Source organism: Chrysemys picta, chromosome 10 (genome assembly GCF_011386835.1).
Source record: "Chrysemys picta bellii isolate R12L10 chromosome 10, ASM1138683v2, whole genome shotgun sequence".
Taxonomy (NCBI): domain Eukaryota; kingdom Metazoa; phylum Chordata; order Testudines; family Emydidae; genus Chrysemys; species Chrysemys picta.
In genome coordinates, this window is record NC_088800.1 from 65179265 (window position 1) to 65206216 (window position 26952).

Consider the following 26952-nt stretch of genomic DNA (forward strand, 5'->3'; position numbering starts at 1 on the left):
CTGTCATAACAAGAGTAGGCTTCAGTTGTCCACCATCCTACATGCCTACTTTCCCCTTTCCTTTGGGACACCATCTGAAAAAACATGTACTCTGTAGGCAAACTTCAGATTTAAAATGTTAGAAATACATATTAACATCTATTTTATATGCACTGTAATGCTCTTTCCTTTTCTGGGTGCACTGCAGTACATCAATAAATTGGGATTTTACTTATCTGGTCCACTTTTGTTTGGGGGAAAAAAGCCAGGCTTTACCTTGCTGAGCAAATATTGACATAGAGTATATTTGGTTTAAATTTTATATCTATATCTGTGCACACACCCCATATCAAGAGTCCTGAAAATATCATGTGTGCTGCTTTTGGGGTTTGTTAGAAATGGTAAGTTGCATTTGAAAGTGAATTTACAAACTCTTTTATTGCTGTAATGTATGCTGAATGTGGAATTCTTTTCATAGAGTAAGCCCATGAATGTGGAGTACTTGATGATGGATGCCTCCATTCTTCTCCCACCAACGGGGACACCACTAACTGGTATTGATTTTGTGAAAAGACTGCCATGTGGAGATGTGGAAAGAACACGAAGAGTGAGTGAGCCTACTTTTCTTAAATCCTTTGGTGAAATGACACTTAAGACTTTCCCTAAATAGGCAACTGTCTGCACCTTCCATGGAAAAAATGTTATGTCAACACAGAGCATCAATTAAACAGCTAAACTTATGACTATTATGCATATAGTAATGAACTCTTAAACTATTTTTGGCCAATATACTGGAAATTACATCATAGAATCAAAACTAAAGATGGGAAAAGACCCAGTTAGGTCACCTAGTTCATACCCCATCCATTACAGAAATGTTTTCTCTACAGTATTTCTTGTATATGGTAACTTCAATTTGTATTTGGGCAATGGAGTTTTCTCTATTTTACTTGGAAAAGGTTCAGAAAAGGACAATAAAAATGATTAGAGGTCTGAAACGGCTTCCATATGAGGAGTGATTAATGAGACTGGGAATTCTCATCTTGGAAGAGAGATGACTAAGGGGGGATATGATAGAGGTCTATAAAATCATGACTGGTGTGGAGAAAGTAAATATGGAATTATTTACTCCTTCTCGTAACACGAGAACTGGGGGTCACCAAATGAAATTAATAGGCAGCAGGTTTAAAACAAATAAAAGGAAGTATCTTTTCACACAACACAGTCAACCTGTGGAATGCTTTGCCAGAGGATTGTTGTGAAGACCAAGACTATAACAGGGTTCAAAAAAAAAACTAGATAAGTTCATGGAGGATAGGTCCATCAATGGCTATTAGCTAGGATGGGCAGGGATAGTGTCCCTAGCTTCATTTTGCAAGAAGCTGGGAATGGACGACAGGGTATGGCTCACTTGATGATTACCTGTTCTGTTCATTCCCTCTGGGGCACTTGGCATTGGGCACTGTCGGAAGACAGGATACAGGGCTAGATGAAACTTTGGACTGACCCGGTATGGCTATTCTTATGTTCTAATGACTCTCATGTTAGGATGCTTTTTCTGCTATTCAGTGTAAATTTTCCTTTACTGATCTCATGCTGTTAACCATACTTATAGTTTTTATCCTATACCAAAATCAAAAGTTTGCTTCACTGTCTATTTCACCGTTCAGTAGCAGCATGAAGCACCAACCAGAAGCCCCAACCTGGCTCCATTGTGCTAGACGTATAGATGTAGCAAAATACTTTTTCTGCCCCAAAGACATTAATCTTAGTTTGGCAAGAAGTAACCATTGGGTAAAACAGAACAGGGTCAGGTGGGAGTGGGGAGAGAGTAATAAAAACATATTTTTTCATAACCGTACACACCATTTGTAGGTATAAGGTTTTTCCTATTAATAAAGAAGGATAATTATATTGGTAACAGTAATTTTAGGTTGCATTTGTTAACATCATCACCTGGCAGTGTTCTGCAGGCATTGTAGTAGAAGTAAGTCTTAAGCAGGGCTTTGAATAAGGGTAGTGTATTGGGTTCCCAGATTTTCATGGGAATGGTCATTTTCCCCCACAGGGGTTGACATAGAGGATGCCTGTTGGAGAAGCAGACAATGGAGGCTGGCATTTTTGACAACAGTGATGACAAAAAAGCAACTACAATGTAGTATTATATTAGAGCAGTGAGGAGGGGTTAAATTGTGAAGCATCTTGTATTGGTTGCAAAGGAAAAGGTCAATTAATTGACTCAACAGGAAATCCTGGCCATGAAGGTGGTCTTAGCAACATTTTAAATGGGATTGAGGAGATAAGTTTGAGGTAGTCAGGATGTGAGATAAGAGCCTGAGTGAATTTTGGTGCTAAGGACAAGGAAAGACCAGATCTTGAGTATGTTATATAGGAAGAAATAAGATGTAGATACTGCCTTGTTTTCTGAGCCTAGTCTTTCTGAATCAGTCAAGAAAGATCTTGTAATCATCGTGGATAGATCTTTGAAAACTTCCACTCAATGCACAACAGTGGTCAAAAAGGCTATAACAGTATGTTAGGAACTATTAGGAAAGGGATAGAGAAATATCATGATGTCACTATATAAATCTGTGGTGCTCCCACCCCTTGAATACTCTTTCTAATTATGGTTGCCCCAATCTCAAAAAGGATATAGTGGAACTGGAAAAGTTTCAGAGAAGGACGACAAAGATGATCAAGAGTACTGAATGGCTTCCATATGAGGAGAGACCAAAAAGATCAGGGTTGTTCAGCTTAGAAAAGACAACTAAGAGGGGATACGATGACAGAGGTCTTAAAATCCTGAATGGTGTGGAAAAAAATAATACAGAAGTGTTGCGTTTACTCTTTTGCACAATACTAGAACCAGGGGCACTGAAGAAATTAATAGGCAGCAGATTTAATACAGCCAAGAAGTAGCTTTTCACGCAACTAACCTGTGGAACTCATTGCAATGGGATGTTGTGATAGCCAAAAGTATAACTGGGGTTAAAAAAAGAGCTTGATAAGTTCATAGAGGATAGATCCATCAATGGCTATTAGCCAAGACAGACAGGGACGCAACCCCACGTTCTGGGTGTCCCTAAACTTCTCGCTACCAGAAGCTAGGACTGGACAACGGGGGATGGATCATTCCATAATTGCTCTGTTCTGTACACTTCCCTTGAAACTTTGATATAGGCCACTGTCAAAGACAGGATACTGAGCAAGATGGGTCATGGTCTGAACCAGTATGGAAGCTCTTAGTTCTTAAATGGTTCTTTCCCTTTAAGAATCATAATTTGAAATTTCATTCCCCTTGGTATTTAGAGTGCAGTACTATGCATGCTGGCCTTGCCACTTTAAGATGTTCATTATGTTCATCCTGGCCACCATGGATGTAGAAGCTCTTAACACCAATATTCCACGTGAGGATGGACTACAAGCTGTCAGGAACAGTATCCCTGATGAGGCCATGGCACACCTGGTGGCTGAGTTTTGTGACTTTGTCCTAAGCCACAACCATTTCAGATTTGGGGACAACTTATACTTTCAAATCAGCAGCACTGCTGTAGGTAGCCACATGGCCCCACAGTCTGCCAACATTTTTATGGCTGACTTAGAACAACACTTCTTCAGCTCTCGTCTCCTAGTGCCCCTCATCTGCTTGTGCTACATTGATGACATCTTCATCATATGGATCCACGGGAAGTTGGTCCTTGAAGATTTCCACCTGGATTTCAACACCCCACCATCAACCTCAGCCTGGACCAGTCCACACAAGAGATCCACTTCCTGGACACTACAGTGCAAATAAATGATGGTCACATAAACACCACACTATACCGGAAACCTACTGACTGCTATACTTACCTACGTGCCTCCAGCTTCCATCCAGGACACATCACACGATCCATTGTCTACAGCCAAACCCTAAAATACAACCGCATTTGCTCCAATCCCTCAGACCGAGCCAAACACCTGCAAGATCTTTATCAAGCATACTTAAAACTACAATGCCCACCTGGGGAAGTGAGGAAACAGATTGACAGAGCGAGACGGGTACCCAGAAGTCACCTACTACAGGACAGGCCCAACAAGGAAAATAACAGAACACCACTCGCTATCATGTATAGCCCCCAGCTAAAACCTTTTCCAGTACATCAACAACGATCTACAACCTATCCTGGAAAACGATCCCTCATTCTCACAGACCTTGGGAGGCAGGCCAGTCCTCGCTTACACACAGCCCCCCAACCTGAAGCAAATACTCACCAGCAACTACACACCACACCACAGAAACACTAATCCAGGAACCAATCCCTGTAACAAACCCCGTTGCCTTATCTGTCCCCATATCTACTTTAGCGACCTCATCAGAGGACCCAGCCACATCATCAGAGGCTCATTCACCTGCACATCTACTAATGTTATATATGCCATCATGTGCCAGCAATGTCCGTCTGCCATGTACATTGGCCAAACCAGACAGTCTCTATGTAAAAGAATAAATGGACACAAATCAGACATCAGGAATGGTAACATACAAAAGCCAATAGGAGAACACTTCAATTTCCCTGGACATTCAATAACAGATTTAAAAGTAGCCATCTTTCAACAAAAAATTTCAAAAACAGACTTCGAAGAAAAACTGCAGAACTAAAATTAATTTGCAAACTTAACATCATTAATTTGGGCTGAAGAGAGACTGGGTGTGGCTCGCTCACTACAAAAGCAATTTTCCCTCTTAGTATTGACACCTCCTCATCAATTATTGGAAGTAGACCACATCCACCCTGACTGAATAGGCCTTGTCAACACTGGTCCTCCATTTGTAATGTAACTCCCTTCTATTCATGTGCCCGTACGCCTGTATCTGTAATTTTCACTCCATGCATCTGAAGAAGTAGGGTTTTTACTCACGAAAGCTTATGCCCAAATAAATCTGTTATTCTTTAAGGTGCCACCGGACTCCTCGTTGTTGTTATGGAGATCAGCACTTTTCTATTTCATAAGTACTTATGCTTTAGATATCTTTGCATGTATGTGTAATTGCTGGTGCCTGCTTATATCTGTGAGGAAAAAGTGAAACAGCAGATATTTCCAAGAATATTATGAATATACTGTTTCTATCATTGCTTATTCATTTAGCTCATAATATGTTACCACAGTAATATAGTTCAGCCAGCTGCACCCTTGTGGGATTACGGGGATAAGTGAGAAATTGCTTTCCATGTTCAAAATGGCTACTGACTTACTGAGTAAAGCCCCAAGAGGTATTGAGTCTCTCCTGAAGGACTCAAATGGGAATTGTGAGCCGGGGGCCAGGAGGGGACAGGTAGGCAGGCATCCTTTTAGGCTCCAAGGACATCTAGTTGTCCCGTATGCCCCATACTCCGCTGCAGTTGAGTAATCCCCCAGATAGAAACGAGTAGAATGCTATTTCCTGTAAACAGCCACACACTAGACTCTAATCACACATGACACAGTTAAGAGATTTAATGAAAGGACTAATGAACATTTACTTCCAAGTCAGAGCCAACTCTAACGGGGGATCTCAGATTAGCATTATGTCAAAGGAGGGGTTATGTGACATGGGGCAACATTTCTTTTTTAACCATTAAATCCAAACAGCCTTAATTATAGCAATTACATGTATTGCAAGAGTAAATGCGTTAAAGGCCCACATGGCTAACCAACCCTCTGCTGTCCTTCACAAAGAGAAAATAGTCCTCCATCCTCATCCTGAACTACTTTCCAAAGTGGCAACAGAACTCCATCTCAATAAATCCATTAACTTACCAGTATTTGTTCCCAGACTTCATTCACATCCAAGTGAGGCAAAACTGCTTACTCTTGATGCAAAAAGGGCATTTGTTTTCTATTCAAATAAGACCAAGGAATTTAGAAAATCGCCAAAACACTTTTTTCATTTTGGGATAGTACTAATAAGGGACGAGCAATTATATTGCCATGTTTATCAGAATGGGTTAGGGCTGGTATCGAAAGCTATAAATAAACATTTGTTCTGCTCTAAGTGGGGTTTAGGTCACACTCCACATAGTAGGTCTGTCCCAACTGAAGAAATATGCAGTGCTGCAACCTGGGGTTATATTCACATTCCACAAAATACTGTTAACTAGGTCACCGGATCTAGCATCCTGGTCAGATGCTTAGTTTGCTGTGTACTACAGCCATCAATACAGACTTGTCCCTCCTTCCAGAGAGTGTGGTACTGATTATGAAACTACCCCGTGAAGTGGGAGTTTGCAGAGGTGTCGTGAAGAAAAAAAGATGACTCATCTGTAATCAGTTCTTCAAATCGGACTGTGTCCCTGCTCAATTTCCCTCTTCCTCAGAGCCCTAATTACAACTTTGGACCTGGAAAGGCAGTGGAGCTAACAGAGAGAGCTGGAATGCCATATCCTTTTCATAGCATCACCTTCACTATAATGGTTGCTCCGAATACCAAATGTGTGGAAGAGGGAGCTGTTGTCCCTGGCAGAAGGAAAAATCTAGAGCAGAAATGTCCAAGAAAGACCTAGATAAATGTTTTACCTAAACCAACAAAATCCTTCGCATCTCAAAGTCAAAATGGGAATTTGTTCATAAGCTTGCGGTTCCTGTATGAGACTCTTCCTTTAGATTGACCCTACACAAGTACGCTATTTCCTACTTTGAAGAGAGTAAAAGCTGTGGGACAGAAGTTGCTGCTTTACTAACATCTTGCTGTACATGTTTCTAGACAGTGTAATGGGAATATGTAGCTTAGAGCAGCTGTTTGTACTACCTCCTTTTTTGTGACTAGCCATCTCTTGCCTTCCAAGTATGCATAATCTCACATTTGCTGAGTTGTGTGTAGGTCACTGGTAACTACCTATGAGCTTCTTCATAGTCCCCAATCCACAGACACATATTGCCATATTTTGGGCTCGTTTGTTCACCTCTGCTGCATGGCATTTGGTCAGTGGGTGACAAGGAGATATGAATCACTTGCCCCTGATGTATTTTAAAACATCACCAGTCTACTCTAAGGTTTCTGAATTTTCTCTAAAGTGATGTTTCTGGTGGTGAAAGAAAGTCAAGCATGACATACTTTGTAACTCTTGGCCCCTGTGTTCAGTATTGGTTTCTTCCCCTCATTTGGTTAGTGTCAGGAAACGAGCTCTTTTCTTTACACTTAGCAAACCTAAAAAAAAAAAACACCTCACCATTCACTTCATGTTATGAATGCATTCTTCAGACTTTCCATTAGGCTAATTCTGGTAAAAGTGTGCTGTCCATAAATAAGAGTTAAAATAGGTTCCCCTTGTAAGCACGAATTTATAACATCCTTGAGCACAGATTCCATAAACTAAGCCATAATGGGGAATGAGGGGTGGAGGGTGGTGGTAGTTGTACAGAATTTTAAGCTGCGCTAACTTTTTACAGATGGCTTTAATTTTCACTCCAGCTCTGGTCTGTCACTGTTTTTAACATTAAATGGTGGCTGCAGAAAAGAGAATGAAATATGAGCTTATAGTTGGTTTTTCATGTGCACGTTCCTGGAAATACATCCCACATGTGTACAGCTGTTTAACAAAAACTTACTCCCACTACCAAATTGAGCGCTTGTTTTATATTTTAAGCTTTCAGTTTTTGGAGTGGGTCAAAAGAGTGCAGGCCTTTTTCTAATAAAACATTAATTGGTGTGTTTATACAATCATTGAACAAACATTCAAATATATAAGAACTTTTATTAAACATTAAGACTTTTTAAACTCTAAAAAATGTGAACTCTTTCTGAAACATAATACCTTATTTTCTTATTTTATTGTAAGTCCATTGTAACTGCTTTATAATAAATACATTGTTGTATTCAGTGGTGTTGTGGCTGTGTTGGTCCTACCTTGTCTTTGTAATAAACACATTAAGTACACAACCAATCTGAATGTGATTCACACTAAGTTATTGTTTCTTGCACATGTATAGATGCTCGCGTGCTCGCTCGCGCGCTCTCTCTCTCTCTCTGCGCTTTTCTGACTCTGGGGTCAGTGATATTCAAGCTAGTTAGCTGTACAAGAGCATTCATTTTACATTGAACAATGACACTCCACCCATCAAATCAGTTGTAGTGCACCTGAAACCTTCTTCCTCTTCAGTTCCCTCTGAAGATGTCAAGCTTTCGTCTAACATGACACTTGGGTGTGTTGCCTGTTGACTTCCCCTCCTTTCATCCATGTCTCCCCAGCAGTTGCGAGGGTATCATCACTACAATATTCCTGGTCAAAAAGTACTCTAGAGAATTTGGGCTTCCCAAGCGAGAGCCCAGTGATACTAACTATACTACTAGTCCTGTCTTAAAATAAATAAAAACTCTTCCCCCCTAAACAGAAAGGATAGTTCAAATTGGTCCACACACTTTAAACTATCACCTGCCTTATGATCTTAGATTGTAGTGGTACACCTTCACTATGTGTTCTCTGCTGATTTTACCGACTGGAAAATCCACTGTGTGTGGTTCTGCTCTGTTTTAGTTTTGTTAACAAACTGGCACACTAATGTGCTTTCTCAATTTAAACAGTTGACATACTGCACTACAATTTAGTCAGTGGTCTTAAACATAGATGTATTTTTATACAACTCTTTGAGCACTTATTTCATTGTGCAGAGAGAGAAGTATCTTTATCTTTAGTCTAATGCAGAATAATTTAACATGTTTTTAATTTCTTTAGGCAATCAGAGTTTTCTTCATGCTCCGTTCACTGTCACTGCATTTGCGAGACGAGCCAGAAACTCAGTTGCCATTGACAAGGGAGGAGGATCTAATAAAAACGGATGATGTTCTTGACTTGAGTAAGTAGCTTCCTCCCTACCCCCAATTAATAGAAAGTTGCCCATTTCCTTTAAGGGACTGACAAAAAAAAAAAAGTATTCTCTTCATGTAGCTGCATAATGAAGACTGATGTTTTGGTACTAACTTTAGCTTCCGTTAGAAGTCTGTTAGATTGGGAACATGTCCCACCAGTGATAGATAAAAAGGGAATTAAAATATTAAATTAATAGTCGTACTTCATTTATTTTTCCTTCCTTAGATCCTTCACTAGAATTCCAGCTACTTTAATACCTGAATAGGCTTTCCTAGTAGAAATACTGTTTGTCTTAACTAGCTGGTCCTGAGAGGCTGCATTTTGTTCTTATTCTCTTGTGCTTTGGTTTTTTAATTCCGCCCTTCTAAAATGTGCACAAACAGAATTTAGAGGGCTAGAAAGTAAATTCAACTACATCTGCATTATCTTTCTGGTATCGCTCTACCCGTGTCCCTCTTTCCTCATCACGTCTCTGTTCTAACATTTAAAGATAGTAGTACACTGACTTTTTCTCCAATTGAACAGTACACCGACCTATCCCGAGGGGGTTTAAAATCCGCAACTGCAGGTCAGTGCAGCATGCCCATGATACAGTCTCTCAACCTTAACCGATGCCTGTGTAGGAAGTTGAGAGTCAAGGTAGTCTCTACCGGCAATATCGTTAGAATGAGACTTTTGGACTCTTATTGAAGAAGCAGAAAACTGGGAGAGAAATAGAATCCAGTTGTGTGCTCTTCAGAATTAATTTGTTCTTGTAATTTCTAGTAATTGTTCTAGTAACTTGTGAACTAAACCTTAGGTACCATTATTAACTTGTTCAAAATGATAAATGGGAAAGCTCACTGTACAACTAGGTTTAATCAACTGTTTTTACTTATATCTGTGCATCTTGGTAAATAAGGTTTCTGTATAAATCAAACAACCTGCCACCAGAGTGATTCTGGCCTTAAGTCACAGAAGCACAAACTGCAATAAACTTACTCCATGACTAAGATGCAGTATAAGAAAGGGAAATTTACCATAGAGTTAGTCTCATTTTTATAGTGTGGGGTGTCTTTTCATTAAATAAAATAGCAGTGTATGTTGGGAAATATAATTTTGGTTTTTCCATCCTAGCATACAAAAAATATAGTAAAAATGTCCTGCATTCCATTTACTGTAATAAAGATTAAAAGAATTTAACTATCAATTTTAATTGATTACAGATAGCCAGTTGAGCACTTAACTGACAGTGTGCAGGCAGCTACCTTATTAAGAATTTACAGGCAGTGCATCTGAGTCTAATATTATTTAATACAGTGTAGCATGTCATAACTGAAGTAGATTCAAGTCTCAGCAAATAAGTGAAGTCTACCTCTGTCTAAATGGCATACTGTAAACTAAGACGAGAGAACTGAAATCACATTTCTGACACTTCAGACTCGTAACACTGTAATGATACACTTGATGGATTGATTTATTGGTCCTATTTACCACAGCATCTGTTTTTCCTGAGTTAAACACTTTCAGGTTGTTACATTTATGTTCAATGTGACTATCTCATATGGGTTGTAAGGGAACTTTTTTAGCATAATTGATTTTATTGTGAGGCACAGAAACAAAGACGTGTTAATCACCTGACTGAAGGAAACTCTTTGAACCCACAACATGCCCAGACTTTTCATTTAATCCCAGAGTTTGACACCAGCACTGCTATGCAATAGCCATGAGTTGAAAGAACATTCAGAATAAAAATATACAAATGACATTGAACATTCCACTTTAATATTATCAACAGCTTATGTAAACCAGGTACACGGTCCTTGGACACACCCCATTGGGTTTGTGATACAGGAATTTGTAAAACAAAGTGATATGCTTGATATGTTCATTTGGTTATCAATCTCATTTGAACTAAAATTGAGCAAATAGCTCCTGGAGAACTTTCAAGCAATGTTGATGATAAAACAACATGACAGACCCAATTTCTTGAAAAGGGGATAGATGCTGTCCCAGTAGTTAACTAAACTGGATTACTTACTAAACGCAGCAAAAATGTACTAGTTCGCATGTTTAGTTTCACTGGTAGCAACATGGAGGTATGGTATTTTAATAAAAGCTTAAAGATGACAAAAATGCTAATTGTGGGAGAGATCATATAGGGAATGACACATAGTAAGAAGTGGGTCTTTTTTAACTTGAGGTGTATATTATAGTTTTGACTTGGTAAATTAAATTAGTTTACTTTGAAAGGACTAATTTTTACTTTAATGTAACCTTCATGGGGTATTCTGACAGAACAGAAAACACTTCACCAAAGTAGTAAATTTTATACTTATAACAGGTGGCACAACCTACCATACTTCCTGTTGGATGCTGATGAAATTTGGAGGTAGTTTTGCCAACTGTATGAGTGAATGGAAACTTGCACTGCATTTGCTTATCCAGCTGGCATAAGTGGTTTCAGAGGCCATTTTTATCCATCTCTATTTTTTAAAAGGCCAGATGTACACATTTAAAGCCAATTAAGAGTGCATACATTTTGCCTTTCTTTTTCGCTGCAGCTATTCACATACGACACTAAACATATCACTACAGATTTTGTATAGGTTTTGAGAACAGAGATAATTATGTTTTAACAAAGTATTGCAAAAATCTTGGAATCCATGTAGAAACTATCCAAGAGGATGGATTTTCATTTTTGCAACATGCCCATAATTTTTTTTCTTTTTAAAAAAATATAGTTTTTGATTCAAAATTTAGGGAGCACACAATTAACAGTTGTTAGTTTGACAGGAAAACCGAATCCTAGCTGAATACAGCTGGTTATTCTCCAAGGAATTGATAACCTAGAACTAACATAATTTCCTGTGTGTTCCTAAATTACACTTTTGTTCTTCTGTTGGGTCTGTGAAGTGGAATAATGAAAGTTTACCACTGCAGGAATCAAATACATAGTTTATAACTCGAAATGCAGTTACGATGTAGCTGTCAATTTTCTTTGTGTGTTAAAGTAAATCAAATTGCAACATTCTTTTTCATTTTTAAAGTGGGATGATGTAGTTGTTTCCTGCATATTGATTATTTGATTGGTACCTGTCTCCTGCTATTTTTTACTTTCAGTAATGCTCATTGATGTGGTTTAATGTATGTTCCTGTAATCTTTTCCTGTTTTTATAAAATAATCATAATCAAGTTATGGTACAGTACATTAGAATTGTTCTGCTAAAGTAAATAAGTTGTTTAATATACTTTTCTCCTGTTTTTATATTCCCAAAACACCTCACCCCCAATATTTTTTGCTCTTAAACAATTTTAAGAGTTGTATTATTTTGATTAAAATGCCTGATGGAAAAATAAATATTTCTTTCTGGGAAATATTAACTATATTCCTATTCTGTTACATTTTATTTATTGATTTATTTTAAAAGCACCTTTTAGAGACTGCACTCTGTTAAAAAATATAATTAAATGTAACTAAAAATGCACTTTTGACATAAATTAAAAACAAATCAAACAAGTCACTTGTTTCTTTGGGAGAACAGTTATACTATATTGGGACAATACAGCAATTCTCTCAGGTAACACAGGATACAAGACTACTTATGAGAATTTTTTTTTTTTTAAACGATGCATGGAAGATTAATCTTCACCTATTATCTAGATTTATCTTCTTTGTATCTATGTATCTTCTACATAAATTTCATAGACTTTGAGAGGCTTTTGATAGCATTCACAGGACCAGCCTATGGTGCATTCTGCAGGCATATGGAATTGCTTTCCGTATAATCAACGTCATGAAAAGCTTCTATTTCAACTTTACATGCAGCATTGATCACAGTGAGCTCAGTTTTGAAGTCAAAACAGGAGTACGTCAGGGATGTGTCATGTCTGCAATCCTCTTCAACATTGCCATCAACTGGGTAATGCGGCGTACAAAAGAAGACATGCCAAGAGGCATTAAATGGACACTCTTCTAATCCCTTGAAGACCTGGACTTTGCAAATGATGTCGCTCTCGTATCACATACCCAACACCATATACAAGAAAAAACAACTCGTCTCAACGCATTCAGCCAGCAAATTGGACTGAAAATGAGACCGATATCATTATCTTTAATATTGACTCACCATCACCAGTATGGATAGAGAATTATGTTCTCACCAATGTAGAAATATTCACATACTTGGGCAGCACTATCAGCCAGGATGGTGGAACAAGCCAGGACATCCAGAACAAAATCCATAAAGCCAGGAACACCTTCAGGAGCTTAAATACAGTCTGGAAATCATCAAAATACAACACCAAAACCAAACTCAAGACTTATCAGAGCTGCGTACTTCAACATTACTTTATAGTGCAGAATGCTGGGGAATGAGAAAGTATAACATGTCCAAACTGTCTTCATTCTATACAACCTGCCTCAGAAAAATCATCCGTATCTGGCCCAGAACAATCTCAAACCAAGATCTATTGACACAGTGCAGCCAAGAGGATCTGAGCGCTATCATTGCCAGGAGGCATTGGAGATGGATCAGTCATGTGCTTCGGATGGAAGCTGATTCCATCATCAGAGTAGCAATAAGATGGACACCTGAAGGCAAGCGAAAATGAGGCCGCCCAAAAACATGGCGAAGAGCTGTGGAAGCCGAGCTGAAAAACCTGGGGCACAGCTGGGGAACCATTGAAAGACTTACCAGAAACAGACAGAAGTGGGGGAGCTTTGGCACTGCCCGAAACGCCAGAGGCATAATAGGAACATGATGATGATGATGATCTTTGTAAAGATGGCACATGTAAAAAAGAGTGGGTGATAGGTAGTGTACAGTATTGCCAAAACTTGAGCTCAAAAGTCCGGAGTCAGACCCCAAAAAATCAGGAGATAGGCTTAATCATGAAAGTGAAAAATAACTTAATTATCGATGTGAAACCCTCATTCCAGTTAAACCGTATGTGTGTATTCTCATTCTGCTGGTTTCCATATCTATAGCCCAGATAGCTCTCTGCTTGTCTCTCCCTAATCTGAAGTGACAAAGCTGCCATTCTATCCCTCCCTTATTATTATCAGACATCCTTTTCCATCTGCCAGACCCTTCTTTCACAGCATCCTGCCTGTCACGTTTCCCCTCCTTGCACCATGATAGCCTCCTATGGACACAATATTCCCTTCACTCCTCCCTCCGAACGTTCTTCTTGCCCTCACTTTTTTTTGCCTGAGTTACATATTGTGAATGAGGGCAGACTGGCTTCCATGCCATTGGGAGCAAAGTGTCAATATCTTTGTTAGGGACAACCTAACATCTGCCTGCAAAGTCTGTAATGAAATAATAGCTTTCTTGGCAAAAGCAGATGTGGCTTCCGTTTCGGTGAGAAAATGGGAGATGACCACTGTTGGTAAAGGAAGGGGGGAAAAAAAAAAACCCCAATACCAGTTTCTTTATGGGATGATGAGCAGCTTGAAAACAAACGTCTAAAATCACAAGACGTGACATCTTGAGAGTTGGGCACTCAGTAGTAGACACTCATAAAATAATTGTAAGACCCAACAACCATCTAAAAGATGACTGCAGGTGGCTGGTCATCAGAAACTGAGTAAGCACACTGCCAGAATATGTACAATTTCTTCCCACATTCAGCAAGATGAATGGGGAACCCAAACCAAGAAACTGCTTCTGTTCTCAAGCCATTGGGTAGTCCAAGCAGATCACTTCTATCAAAAAAATTTCTACGTGGATCAGTACTCCTGCCATTTCCAGCTCCCTGCTGAACAGCTGGCTGTGTTGTGAAGGGAGACTGTTTTGATTGTTTACACAGTTAAGTTCTGCACAGTCTCAGATTTATTGCCCTAAGGCACTTTCAAATTGGACTAAGGGAGGGCTCTCCATGTGTCAGTATATAACACTGCTCTACAGCCAAAATGCTTCTGAAATAAATGTAGTCAAACTTTACTAATTCTGGGTCACTGAGAACGAAAATGATGCTTAAAATTGTTGATTGGCTCTAGTTTTCAAGATATGCTATTGGGTCAGTATATACGACCCTTGACTTGGGAATGGCGGAGGATAAGTGAGTTATAAAGGGAAGGGACCTCAGTTTAAACCAGAAATGACTAAAATACATCTTTGACTGGATCTATGAATAAATCTATGACCGGGTTTGGACAGTACTTGCTTTTTAGGCAAAACAATGAATGATGCAACCTGAAGCTGGTATTGCGTCATACATGATATGAATTGCATCATGTTATTCCTAGAAGTCATGGATGATGCAATCATAACGAAGCTTACATCACTCTGCTGAACAAATTGCCCTATATCAGCTCTAGAAATCATACAGTGTCGTGCTCTTATTTGTCAGTGTTTGATTTTGCAAAGGGACACATTTCTGTTTAGCCAAAGTGAGCAGAGATGCCTCGTACTTGTGTGAACAGTGCAGATAACTTCTGCTATGTTTGTGGTGAAGTGACTTTTGCATCACAAAAGCGCAGTATAACCACTATGGTTAAGAAAGCCTATCACCTTTATTTTGGCTGCAAAATTGGAGATCAGGACAAGAGGTGGGCCCCACACATATGCTGCAACACTTGTGCAACAAATCTTCACCAGTGGTTGAACAGGAAAAGGAAATTACTGCCTTTTGCAGTGACAATGATTTGGAGAGAGCCAACAGATCATACCAGCACTTGTTACTTCTGCATGGTGCCTCCAGTTGGGAAAGGTGTGTCAAAGAAGAAAAAGTGGACTGTGCATTATCCAAACATTCCATCAGCTATACGCCCAGTACCCCCCCGAGAAGGACTGATGCGCCAGAATCATTCTCACTTGAGTCAGACGAGGAAGAGGATGAAACTTCTGGTCCTGAACCATCAGTGTCACAGGACCCACATTTTCGCCCATCCTCCTCCTCTGAACCACACCTCATAACACAAGGTGAACTGAATGACCTTGTCAGGGATTTGGAACTACCCAAGAGTAAGGCAGAGCTGTTGGGCTCCAGACTACAGCAGTGGAATCTCCTGGCAGATGATGTTAGGGTTTCCATGTTCTGTGACCGTCAAAAGGATCTTGTAGCCTGCAACAACATCGATGATGTGATGGCAGCCCTCAACATCGTTCACGATCCAGATGAGTGGAGACTGTTCATTGATTCATCGAAGACGAGTCTTAAAGCTGTTTTACTGCATAATAGCAATGTTTTGCCATCAATTCCAGTTGGTCATGCAGTCCATATGAAGGAAACCTATGACAACATGAAACAACTTTTGAGGTGCATAAACTATGACCAACATCAGTGGCAGCTTTGTGGCGTTTTGAAGGTTGTTGCTCTCTTGCTTGGTCTGCAGACTGGATACACAAAGTACTGCTGTTTTCTCTGCGAATGGGATAGTCGTGCAAGAGATTCCCACTACATCAAGAAAGATTGGCCACTCCGACAGTCATTGGAGCCTGGGAGGAAAAGTGTTCAGCATCCACCACTTGTTGAATCAAGGAAGATTCTGTTACCACTCTTACACATCAAGCTGGGTCTGATGAAGAACTTTAAGGCCATTGAACCTTTAATTATTGTATGCAGGGCCACTGCAACCCATTAGGCGACCTAGGCAGTTGCCTAGGGCGCTAGCATTTGGGGGGCCGGTATTTCGGGTCCTTTGGCGGTGACCGTGGCGGCCGGATCTTCGGCCGCCCCAGTCGTCGTCGGCGTTTAGGTGGAGGGAGCTGGGGGGGGCACGGGGAGGGCCGCCTGCAGCAAGTAAGGGAGTGGGAGGCTGCAAGCCTGGGAAGCGAGAGAAGTGGAGTGGCGACGGCGTGCTCTGGGAGGAAGCGGCACAGAGGTGAGCTGGGGCGGGGAGCTGCCGCATGGCTCCCCAGGCGGGGGGGGGGGGGAGCTGCTGTGGAGGGGTGCCTTGGGGGGGTGGAGAGCTGCCACAGTGCTCGGGTGGGGGGGGGGGGTGGAACTTTCGCCCAGGGCGCGAAACATCCTTGCACCCGCCCTGATTGTATGTGGTGCTTTTATTACCCCCCCCCCCCTTAAAAAACAAAATTCCTTTCCAGTCTTATTCCCATTCTGGCCTCTGACTCTAGACGTCTCCATATTTTCTGTTAATTTAATGCTATTTCACATACATCACTTTTCCTTCAGATTTATCTTAATCCATCGTACAAGCCATGTGACAAATCCTAATCTTAGCACACCACTCAGGTAACTAAGATGTGTACTGGAGAGTTCTGCAGTAGCCAGGATGGGAAGTGAAAGTAATCCTTGTCCAGCAGATCAGTGCATAGTTCCCTATAGCTGCTACTGAAATCTTAGTGCTACATTGGCCCCCGCAACTCTCTTCATGGAACCAATGTATCCATTATCCCTACTGTATTCAGGAATCATTCTAAAACACTCCTTCACATCTTTACACTTGGGTGCAGAAAGACCCTGTGGAGCACAGCTTTGCAGTGTATGAGATAGGACCCTCTGTACAGTGTCCCAGACTCTTACCCCTTTCCTTCCCACCACACAGTGAAACTGCACCAAGACTGCTGCATTTGGGGTTCTCAGCAGTTATGGGTTGTGGAGGAGGCAGGATCTGATTGGATCAGAAGTAACATGCAAAAAAATCCATTCTCCTATGACTACTTTTATTTTATTTCTTCACATTTTCAAAATACATCTTATATGTGCCCATCCAGTGTTCTGGGTGCCTTACTATAAATTAAAAATTACAGCATAAATCTCTGGTGAAACATAGTGCTGTAAAACTACCACTCTACTCTTCTGCACTCTGCATTCTAAATCATGTATCCAAATGAAGGAAGAGGGTTGGATTTAGGTATGTCGAATTTAATTAATCAAGGAACTTGGGCAAGAGGTTGAGGCTGACAACCCTAGTTTACAAAGTGCACTTGGGTTCTACATGTTTTTTAATTTTCGGTGGCATCTTTCATCCAACGAGCTTGGAGCACTTAACATACATCCGCCTCACCACACTCCTGCAGGGTAAGATTTTCCCCATCCCATGGACGTAGTAAATGAGACACAGAAACTGTGTTACACTACACTTTTCTTGTTGTTGCCCCAGGTTTGCAACTACTGGTGCTAGCAACCATTAGGAGCCCAGAATTCGACGAAGTGCCAGTGGTCGCTGGTAACACCACCATCCCTCTGAGCATGGTTAGATGACAGTGGTTAAAATGCTGCGGGCTGCCTGGAACCTCATCTGCATTACTATTCCCACCATTGCTACCACAAGTGGAGCTGAACTGGTGGTAGTAATGGTGGGTAGTTTTTACAAGAGAGGCTAGTCGAAAACGTAGCAAGAAGCCATAACTTGCTCAAGATAATAGATGACTGTTATTTCAGAGCTGGGAATAGAGGGTGGGATTTTTCAAAAGCACTTAAGAGTGTTGGGAATCCAGCTGCCATGGACTTTCATCACGTATGTGCTTCTGAAATTCTTACCCAGGACTCCTAGATCTTGACCCCTAATTCTGTGCTTTAATTCCTAAATGATCCTTCCTACCACCTGATAGAAAGTCAGGATTTGTTTCAGATTAAATCTTTAAACTACCTGCTAGTGAAGTTTCTGAATGCTTCTTCCACAGTCTAGATGTCTTTTCTAAACTCAAAATAGTTGAAGGTTGAATCTTACTAGAACTCTGGACATGTAATTGATAGTGTGGTATATGTGGGGGTCATATCACCAACACTTGAGAGCTTTTTCTGTATTAACCCGCTGATGTGGCACAACATAATTGAGTTGAATAACTGCTGTAGAACAGCATGTCTTAATAGGTACACAAGAACTGTGTTTAATCACTCATAAAATATTTTTTTCCCTTGGCAACAGAATGGCTGGAGGAGAGATTTTTCTCTTCCAGGGAACATGTCTGTTGTCATAAAGAATAGAAGTTTGTTTTGAATTCAAGCAGCAACAATAAACCGAAGTTGATGTGCTTTGAACTCTTATTGACATTGAACTATGCACAGCTATGGTAATAGGGAGTACTTGTGGCATCTTAGACTAACAAATTTATTTCAGCATAAGCTTTCGAGGGCTACAGCTCACTTCTTCAGATGCATAGAGTGGAACACACAGACAGAAAATATTTATACATACAGAGAACGTGAAAAGGTGGAAGTACGCATACCAATTGTAAGAGGCCAATCAATTGAGATGAGCTATCAGTAGCAGCAGAAGAAAAAACTTTGAAGTGATAATCAAGATGACCCATAGAAGGTGTGAGAAGAACTTAACATGCGGGGGGGGGGGAATTCAATTAGTGTAATGACCCAACCATTCCCAGTCTCTGTTTAGGCCTAAGTTAATTGTGTCTAATTTGCATATTAATTAGAGTTCAGCAGTCTCTTTGGAGTCTGTTTTTGAATTTTTTTTTTTTTTTTTTTCAAAACTGACACCTTCAGGTCTGTAACTGAGTGATTAGGGAGGTTGAAGTGTTCTCCCACTGGTTTTTGAATGTTATGATTCCTGATGTCAGATTTGTGTCCATTTATTCTTTTGCGTAGAGTCTGTCCAGTTAGTCCAAGGTACTGGACAGTCTCTACGCAAAAGAATAAATGGACACAAATCTGACATCAGGAATCATAACGTTCAAAAACCAGATGTCAGAGTCTTCCCCTTCCCTCAGGCATGAGTTTGGAAATCTTGCAAAGGTTTTGAAGGTTTGAAATGTGCCTATTGTTTCTGTGGGGGTGCCAGGTTTTATTCCTCATGCTGTCTTGTAGTCTGTTTTATAATTAGTTTGCTGTTATCAACAAAATTGACTTAATAGGTTTAGCTATAAATATCAACCTGGAGTTTTCAGAACTGTGGTGACTATCTATAATTATTGTATTGTTAAGGTCTGAAACATTGTGTGACAAAGTTCAATAGACTTGTCTTATCTTACACTTAGAGATCTGTACCCAGATTTCGGTTAAGGATATTTCAGTAAACTCGTTAACTTCACTAGAGGCTATTAATCCATGTAGGTTTTTTTTAGTGTGAAAAGAAAAATTAATTATTTTTTCAGAAGAAATTCAGTTGCCAAATTGCTCTAAAGTGGAAATGACTTAATTTTTCTCTGACACCCTTCTGCATCATTCAAAAGTAGATCTTTTATGTGCAGTGTTTTTTTTGTTTGTTTGTTTTGTGATAGTGACCTTAAGTTGTTTTCCCCCTTACTATTGACTAAATTTATCTATTTTGGAGGTTTTGTGGTTGACTAGTGTTGAATTTTACTAAGAATTTGCTGCAGTAATAGACTAGGTGTAATGTGACTATTTCTTTTTCCACTAAGTAGCTGAATAACATTTCTAGGTGTCTTGTATGCCTCTTGTCATTTCTGAACCATTTCTCCAGCATAGTATAAGCAGATGCTGTGCTTCCAGGGGTGCCATTTTCCAAATGAGAAGTAAGAGCTTTACCACTTGTCATAGAATGACACTTTTTTCAAGAGTAGGGGTATTAAAGTCCTGTTTAACCATATTAAACTTAAGAATTTGTGCTCTAACTAAACTTTCCCAGTCTCTAAATGGTTGTGGTGTGCTCTTAAACACTGGTTTGATTCAGTTATTATGGGAGATGGAGAGAGGGTAGAGAGAGCTAATACAACCACAGAGAAAATTTGAAAATCAATATTTATTTTAAAGTGCTTTGGATTTCCATTTATATGAAGGATGCTATAGAAATGCAAGTAAGAAACCTACAAATTCTTAACTAAGCTAGTCACCTTACTGGAAGATGGTTTAACACTATTTTTTTAAATATCATGGCTTCCTACAGTGTTTTTCTCCCATTTCAGTCACACCCTGTTCATCTAAAAGCAGGGGTAGGCAACCTATGGCACGCGTGCCGAAGGCAGCACATGAGCTGATTTTCAGTGGCACTCATGCTGCCTGGGTCCTGGCCACCTGTCTGGGGGGCTTTGCATTTTAATTTAATTTTAAATGAAGCTTCTTAAACATTTTAAAAACCTTATTTACTTTACATACAACAATAGTTTAGTTATATATTATAGACTTATAGAAAGAGACCTTCTAAAAACGTTAAAATGTATTACTGGCACGCGAAACCTTAAATTAGAGTGAATAAATGAAGACTCAGCACACCACTTCTGCAATGTTGCCGACCCCTGATCTAAAAGCAATAAGAGACCCTAGATTTGTTAAAAGTGTGAGTTTTCATTTTAACTCATGGTGGGAAAAATACGTAAATTTTGAGTAATAGGACTTTATTATCTTAATTCCTTGTGTGTTAAAGGTTCTATTGCAGTTTTCTCAAAAGGAATCAAATTTGTATAGATAAAGATATTTACACTTCCTTAAGCTATCTTCTCCTTTTCTGAAGTGTTTATATTGGAAATTTAATAGCTGAAATACAAAGATACATTTTGATTTAAGAAATTTATTGATGGATTTACCATCAAAATGCCTTCTGAACATTAGGATGTCTACTATGACACTCAAACATAAGTTGTATGATCATAGTGTCAATAAGGAGGGGATGCTAACATGACTGGATAATCACTTATGTTTTTTTAATTTTTAAATTAAATACAGTGATTCACAAAAAGTGTGTTCTCAGGTAACATTAGGATTCAGGATGCAATTGAAAGGTTTACAACTATTGTGACTGTATATTTAGAAATGAGTCAGGTGTTTTATAGAGTAGTTATATTGCATATTGATGGATATGATGCAGCCATCAGGCATCTAGATATACAAAATTTTGTAGTTGGCTTTGTTAATCTTTATATGGCAACTAACCTTTTATGTAAATTTCACTTGTAGCTTAAATTGACAGTGGCCTGTCTTGCTGCTTTGATCTTTGTTTCAGATTATTGGTTGAAACTGCTATAATTCCAAGTTTCCTTCCATTAATACAGGGTGTGTATGTATATATGTATATATGTATATATGTATATATGTATATATGTATTAGGGTGACCAGACCACAGGGATGAAATATCGGGACGCGGGGGGGGGGGGGCGGAGCAAAAAAAAAATGGCGGCGGAGCCAAAAAAAAAAAAAAAAAAAAAAAAGCAGTTTCGCAGGGGCGGGGGGGGGGGCATTAGCAGGCCCCAGCCGCGCCGGGCGCACGTGCTGCCCACCCCAGGGCAAAAGCTGGCCCCGATGCAGAAGGGGCTAGGGATAAAGAGGGCGGGGGGGGGGGGGGACAAGAAACAAAGTCCGGGGCTGGCCACGGCGCGGGCGTGCAAGGGGCCAGGGCTGGCACAGCCGAGCCACAGCAGCGGCCGGTCACCTGTGGGGCTCCAGGCTGGGCAACGGGCAGGAGCCAGGGCTTTTCCCAGCCCTGCAGAGCCTCCTGCCCCCCAGCCTGCCGTGGGCACATGCAGCGCGTCCCGCCGCCGGCAGGGAGCCCCACGCCTCTCCCGCTCGGCTGCGCTCCAGCGGCTCCTTCCAGGCGGGGCGAGCCGCTGGAGCGCAGCCAAGCAAGAGAGGCGCGGGGCTCCCTGTCAGCAGCGGGGAAGTTTATGGGGACCCCGGCTGGCCCCTCGCCCCTGTCCGCCGGCCTCCCTGCCTGGGACAAGTCTCGCCCCCGCAGCCTCTCTTCGCCGCGTGTCTCCGGCGGCCCACGCTGCCCACCCGGGCCAGAGCCAGCCCCGGCTGCTGCCTCCACAGCAGCGGCCGGTCTCCTGAGGGGCTTCCCGGGGCTCCAGGCTGGGCAACGGGCAGGAGCCAGGGCTTTTCCCAGCCCTGCAGAGCCTCCCGCTCCCCAGCCCGCCGTGGGCACATGCGGCGCGTCCCGCCGCCGGCATGGGAGCCCCGCGCCTCTCCCACTCGGCTGCGCTCCAGCGGCTCCTTCCCGGCGGGGCCGCGGCAACTTTCCCTTCCCCTCCCAGGCTCCTGGTAGTTGCCCGACCCTCCTCCTAACCTCCTCCCTCCATTGAGAGATCCAATGGGGGAAGGAGGGGGCGGAGTCGGGGTTGGGGGGGCGTGAGCGCCGGAGCAGAGGGTAAATTTCCTTCTTTGTCCCGCGTCCCGACCGAACATCGGTCGGGACGCGGGACAAAGAAGGAAATATCGGGACTGTCCCGATAAAATCGGGACGTCTGGTCACCCTAATATATATATATGGGTAGTAAAAAAGTTGCATATACTGGTGGTTAAAAATATTGTCATTATGTCCCACAAGTGTACAGTGCTACACTTGGAATACACTTTAAAAATGGAGAAAATGAGTATTATTGTTCATTAAATCTCATCAAGTTTTTGTGGGTGAGCTTCTGTAGAGATTGGAATTCAATCTGGTGCTCTTGAAGCATCAACAAGTTTTAATCTTGGTTTCCCTGTTTTACCATGATGGCATCCAGCAGGTGTCCATTTCTGTGCTGGTCCCGGGCAATCTGTTCTCTCATTCAGACTTGTGTAGGTCTTAATTTATTCTTCTTTGAGTGATGATCCCTACATGGATTCCAGACATGAGTGCAGCAGATGGAATAGCAGGTGATGATGTGGGCTTTGCTCATGCAGTAGAGACCGTTCTGGTGCTCATCGCTCACAGAGAAGGAGCGCAGGCATGAGGTGCAGTTCTTGAAGCTGACTTGTTGGGTGATAGTCCTGGAGGAGCTGTGGGAGTCTCCTCATAAGGAGAAGTCCAATAGGGTCTAACTAATTAAACTGTACAAAAACATACTGTATACAACGCTAACAACTATATACAGACAAGATAAAATGGACAAGAATTCTGTTAGCAGGGGTTCCGATTCTGGACATGTGGTGGTAAGAGGGATACTGTAGTAGTGTCAACCCACATGGCCTCTTATAGCCTTGGATGCAGACACCCTGAAGACTCATGACATGTGCAGGTCAATGGACACTGCTATTGAACAGTTCTGGCTCCGGCGCGTGGCGCTCATGTGCACCCACGTCTCAAAGAACCTCCAGTTACGGTAAGTAACCTTCTCTTCACTGTTGCTCATAAGACAGGAGGGGTTTGCAACTAGAGGATTTCACAGTTAATTTATTTCCATGTGTAAGTATGTGAAGTTAACTAACTTGACTCTATTCTTTTACATTCTTCCCGCACCAGTATTGGTGCACGGGGCATAAAATGGGGTATTCTGTTGCTCTCTGTCATATATAGTTGCTTCCATATGCTCTGTTGTGTTGAGATCAACTGTTCTGCCCTATTCTTCCTAAGATTTCTCTTGAGGGTGCTCACTTTCTCACACCAGTTGGTTTCACTTGACAACTTCATGTGGGAATCATAGGGCTGGTCTTCACTACCGTGGAGATCGACGCTGCTGCAATCGATGCAGCGGGTCTTGATTTAGCGGGTCTAGTGAATTGATGGCAGAGCGCACTCCACTCGACACCGGTACTCCACCTCTTAAAGAAGAGTAAAGTCATTTGACCAGAGAGCGTCTCCCGTCGACACAGCACAGTGAAGACACCGGTATAAAGTCAACCTAAGCTACGTCAACTCCAGCTATGTTATTCATAGTGATTACCTTGGTGTTGGCATCCAGAGTTCATACACCAGATACGTCCAGTGCTTCCTTCTAATTCTGGAGGAGACAAGCTGCTGATTGGTGACTTCTTGGATCTCTTTGGAGAAACTTAATTACCATCCAATGCCCAGAATCTTTCATAAGCACTTTTTGAAGGCTCCTAGTTTTTGGTCTTTGAAGGAGTCTACTTTTTTGTCTGACATTGTGGTAGATCTCAGCTTTTGCAGCTGAATGTTAACATTGAAATTGTTTGAGTTGAAAATTCTGTTTTGTTCTCGTGTTGAATATCTTTGGTTTTTCATAAGTTGTTGAGTTTAGTGAATGCTGTTGGATGACTTTCCTATCTTTGATGTCACCTCCTTCTTGAGATCTCCGTTGGCTACTATGGTGCTACCCAGGGTGATGAACTGTTCTTTTTTCTTTTGTTTTTGCCTTCTGATGTGAAGTTGCTGCTTGGCATCAGAGTTTCAAGGATATTTGTTGTGGCGTAACTGATTTTGAGCCCTACTTGGCCTATTGTTCATTTCATGTTATCTGTCTTTGTAGCTTTCTGGGAGTGTCGCTCAGTAGTGCAATATCATCAGCAAAGTCTCTAGATCTTCAAAGCATTTGCTATTTACCCATGCTATACCAGCGATTGTGTTGCTAATACACTTCATAATCCAGTCTATGGCAATGTCAAACAGCAGATTGATAGATTCTAAGGCCAGAAGGGACCATTGTGATCCAGTCTGACTCTCCTGTATGGGGTAGACCACAGAACTTTCCCAAAATAGTTCCTAGAGCATGTCTTTTAGAAAACATCCAATCTTGATTTAAAAATTCTCAGCTGTGGAGAATCCACCCTTGGTAAATTGTTGCAATGGTTAATTACTCTCACCATTTAAAATGTATGCCTTATTTCCAGTCAGAATTTGTCTAGCTTCAACTTCAATCCACTTGATCTTGTTCTATCTTTCTCTGCTAGATTGACAAACCCATTATGAAATATTTGTTTCCCAGATGTAGGTATTTGTAATCAAGTCACCCCTTAACCTTCTCTTTGTTAAGCTAAATGAACCATGTCCTTTAAGTCTATCTCTATAAGACAGGTTTTCTTGTCCTATAATCATTCTCAGGGCTCTTCTTTGAACCCTCTCCAAATTATCAACATCTTGAATTATGGACATCAGAACTGGACACCATATTCCAGCAGTGGTCACAGTAGTGCCAAATACAGAGATAAAATAACTTCTACTCAAGATTCCCCAGTTTATGCAACCTAGGGTCTCATTAGCCCTTTTGGCTAGAGCATCACGTTGGGAGCTCATGTTCAGCTGATTATCCTCCACCACCCCAAAATCTTTTTTCAGAGTCACTTCTTCCCAGGATCGAGTCCCTCATCTTGTAAGCCTGGCCTACACTCTTTGTTGGTAGATGTATACATATTTGCATGTAACTGTATTAAAATGCATATTGTTTGCATACAGTTTACCAAATGATCTAAATCACCCTGAATCAGTGACCTGACCTCTTCATTATTTACCACTCCCCCAACTTTTGGATCATCTGCAAACTTTATCAGTGATTATTTTGTTTTCTTTCAGGTCAAATTAAATAATGTAGGGCCAAGAACCAATCCTTGCAGGACCCCATTGGAAACAGACCCCCTTGATGATGATTCCCCATTTACAGTTACATTTTGAGACCTATCAGCCAGTTTTTAATTCTTTTAATGTGTACTATGTTAATTTAATATCTTTTTTTATCAAAATGTTGTGTAATACCAAGTCAAATGCCTGGGGGAGGGATAGCTCAGTGGTTTGAGCATTGGCCTGCTAAACCCAGGGTTGTGAGTTCAATCCTTGAGGGGGCCATTTAGGGAACTGGGGTAAAAATCTGGGGATTGGTCCTGCTTTGAGCAGGGGGTTGGACTAGATGACCTCCTGAGGTCCCTTTCAACCCTGATATTCTAGAAGTATATTATGTCAACACTGTTACTTTTATTACCCAGTCTTGTAATCAAATGAAAAATAAGAGAAATCAAGTTAGTTTGACTGGATCTATTTTCAATAAACCCATGTTGATTACCATGAATTACATTGCCCTCCATTTTTTTATTAGAGTCCCATATCAGCTGCTCAATTATCTTGCTTGGGATTGATGTCAGACTGAGAGGCCTATAATTACCTGAGACATCCTGTTTACCCTTTTTAAAAATTGACACATCGTCAACCTTCTTCCAGGCTCTTGTAATTTCTCCAGTGCTCCAAGACTTATTGAAAATCAATGTTAACAGTCCAGTGAGCTCCACCACCAGCTCTTTTAAAACTCTTGAATGCAAGCTATCGGGCCCTGATGATTTAAAAAAATCCCGTTTCTGTTTAATGTCCTCCACTGATATTAGTGGAATGGAAAGAGTGTTGTCACCAGGAGACTGTATCATCCATTTTTCCCCAAATAGATGCTACCAAGTCCCTCTAAAAGACTTTGCCTATTTTTTCATATATCTGGTCCCTGACTATTGGTGGTCATGACTGCCAGTCAGCACTCCCAGCAGTCTCATCCCAAAGCCATTCCTAAAGACAGAGATATCAAGAGATTGGATGTATGCAGAGGAAGGCATACTGCACAGCTGCTGTTCAAATGAGGGTGGCTAACTATCAAGTTCTCCTGTTCAACTATAATTGTATTAATTTCACAGCATTAGCCAAGTTAGTGG

The 26952-nt window shown here is 41.0% G+C and overlaps 1 protein-coding gene across 22 annotated transcripts in view; it reads left to right on the forward strand.

Moving 5' to 3' along the window:
- Window positions 1-26952, forward strand: part of CLEC16A (C-type lectin domain containing 16A) — a 183080-nt gene that overhangs the window by 80766 nt on the left and 75362 nt on the right. For all 22 annotated transcript variants that reach the window (XM_008172819.4, XM_065558824.1, XM_065558829.1 and 19 more), the window contains 2 exons: window positions 458-586; window positions 8673-8793. In XM_008172819.4, coding sequence (XP_008171041.2) covers window positions 458-586; window positions 8673-8793 — 250 coding nt within the window. The remainder of the gene's footprint in view (window positions 1-457; window positions 587-8672; window positions 8794-26952) is intronic.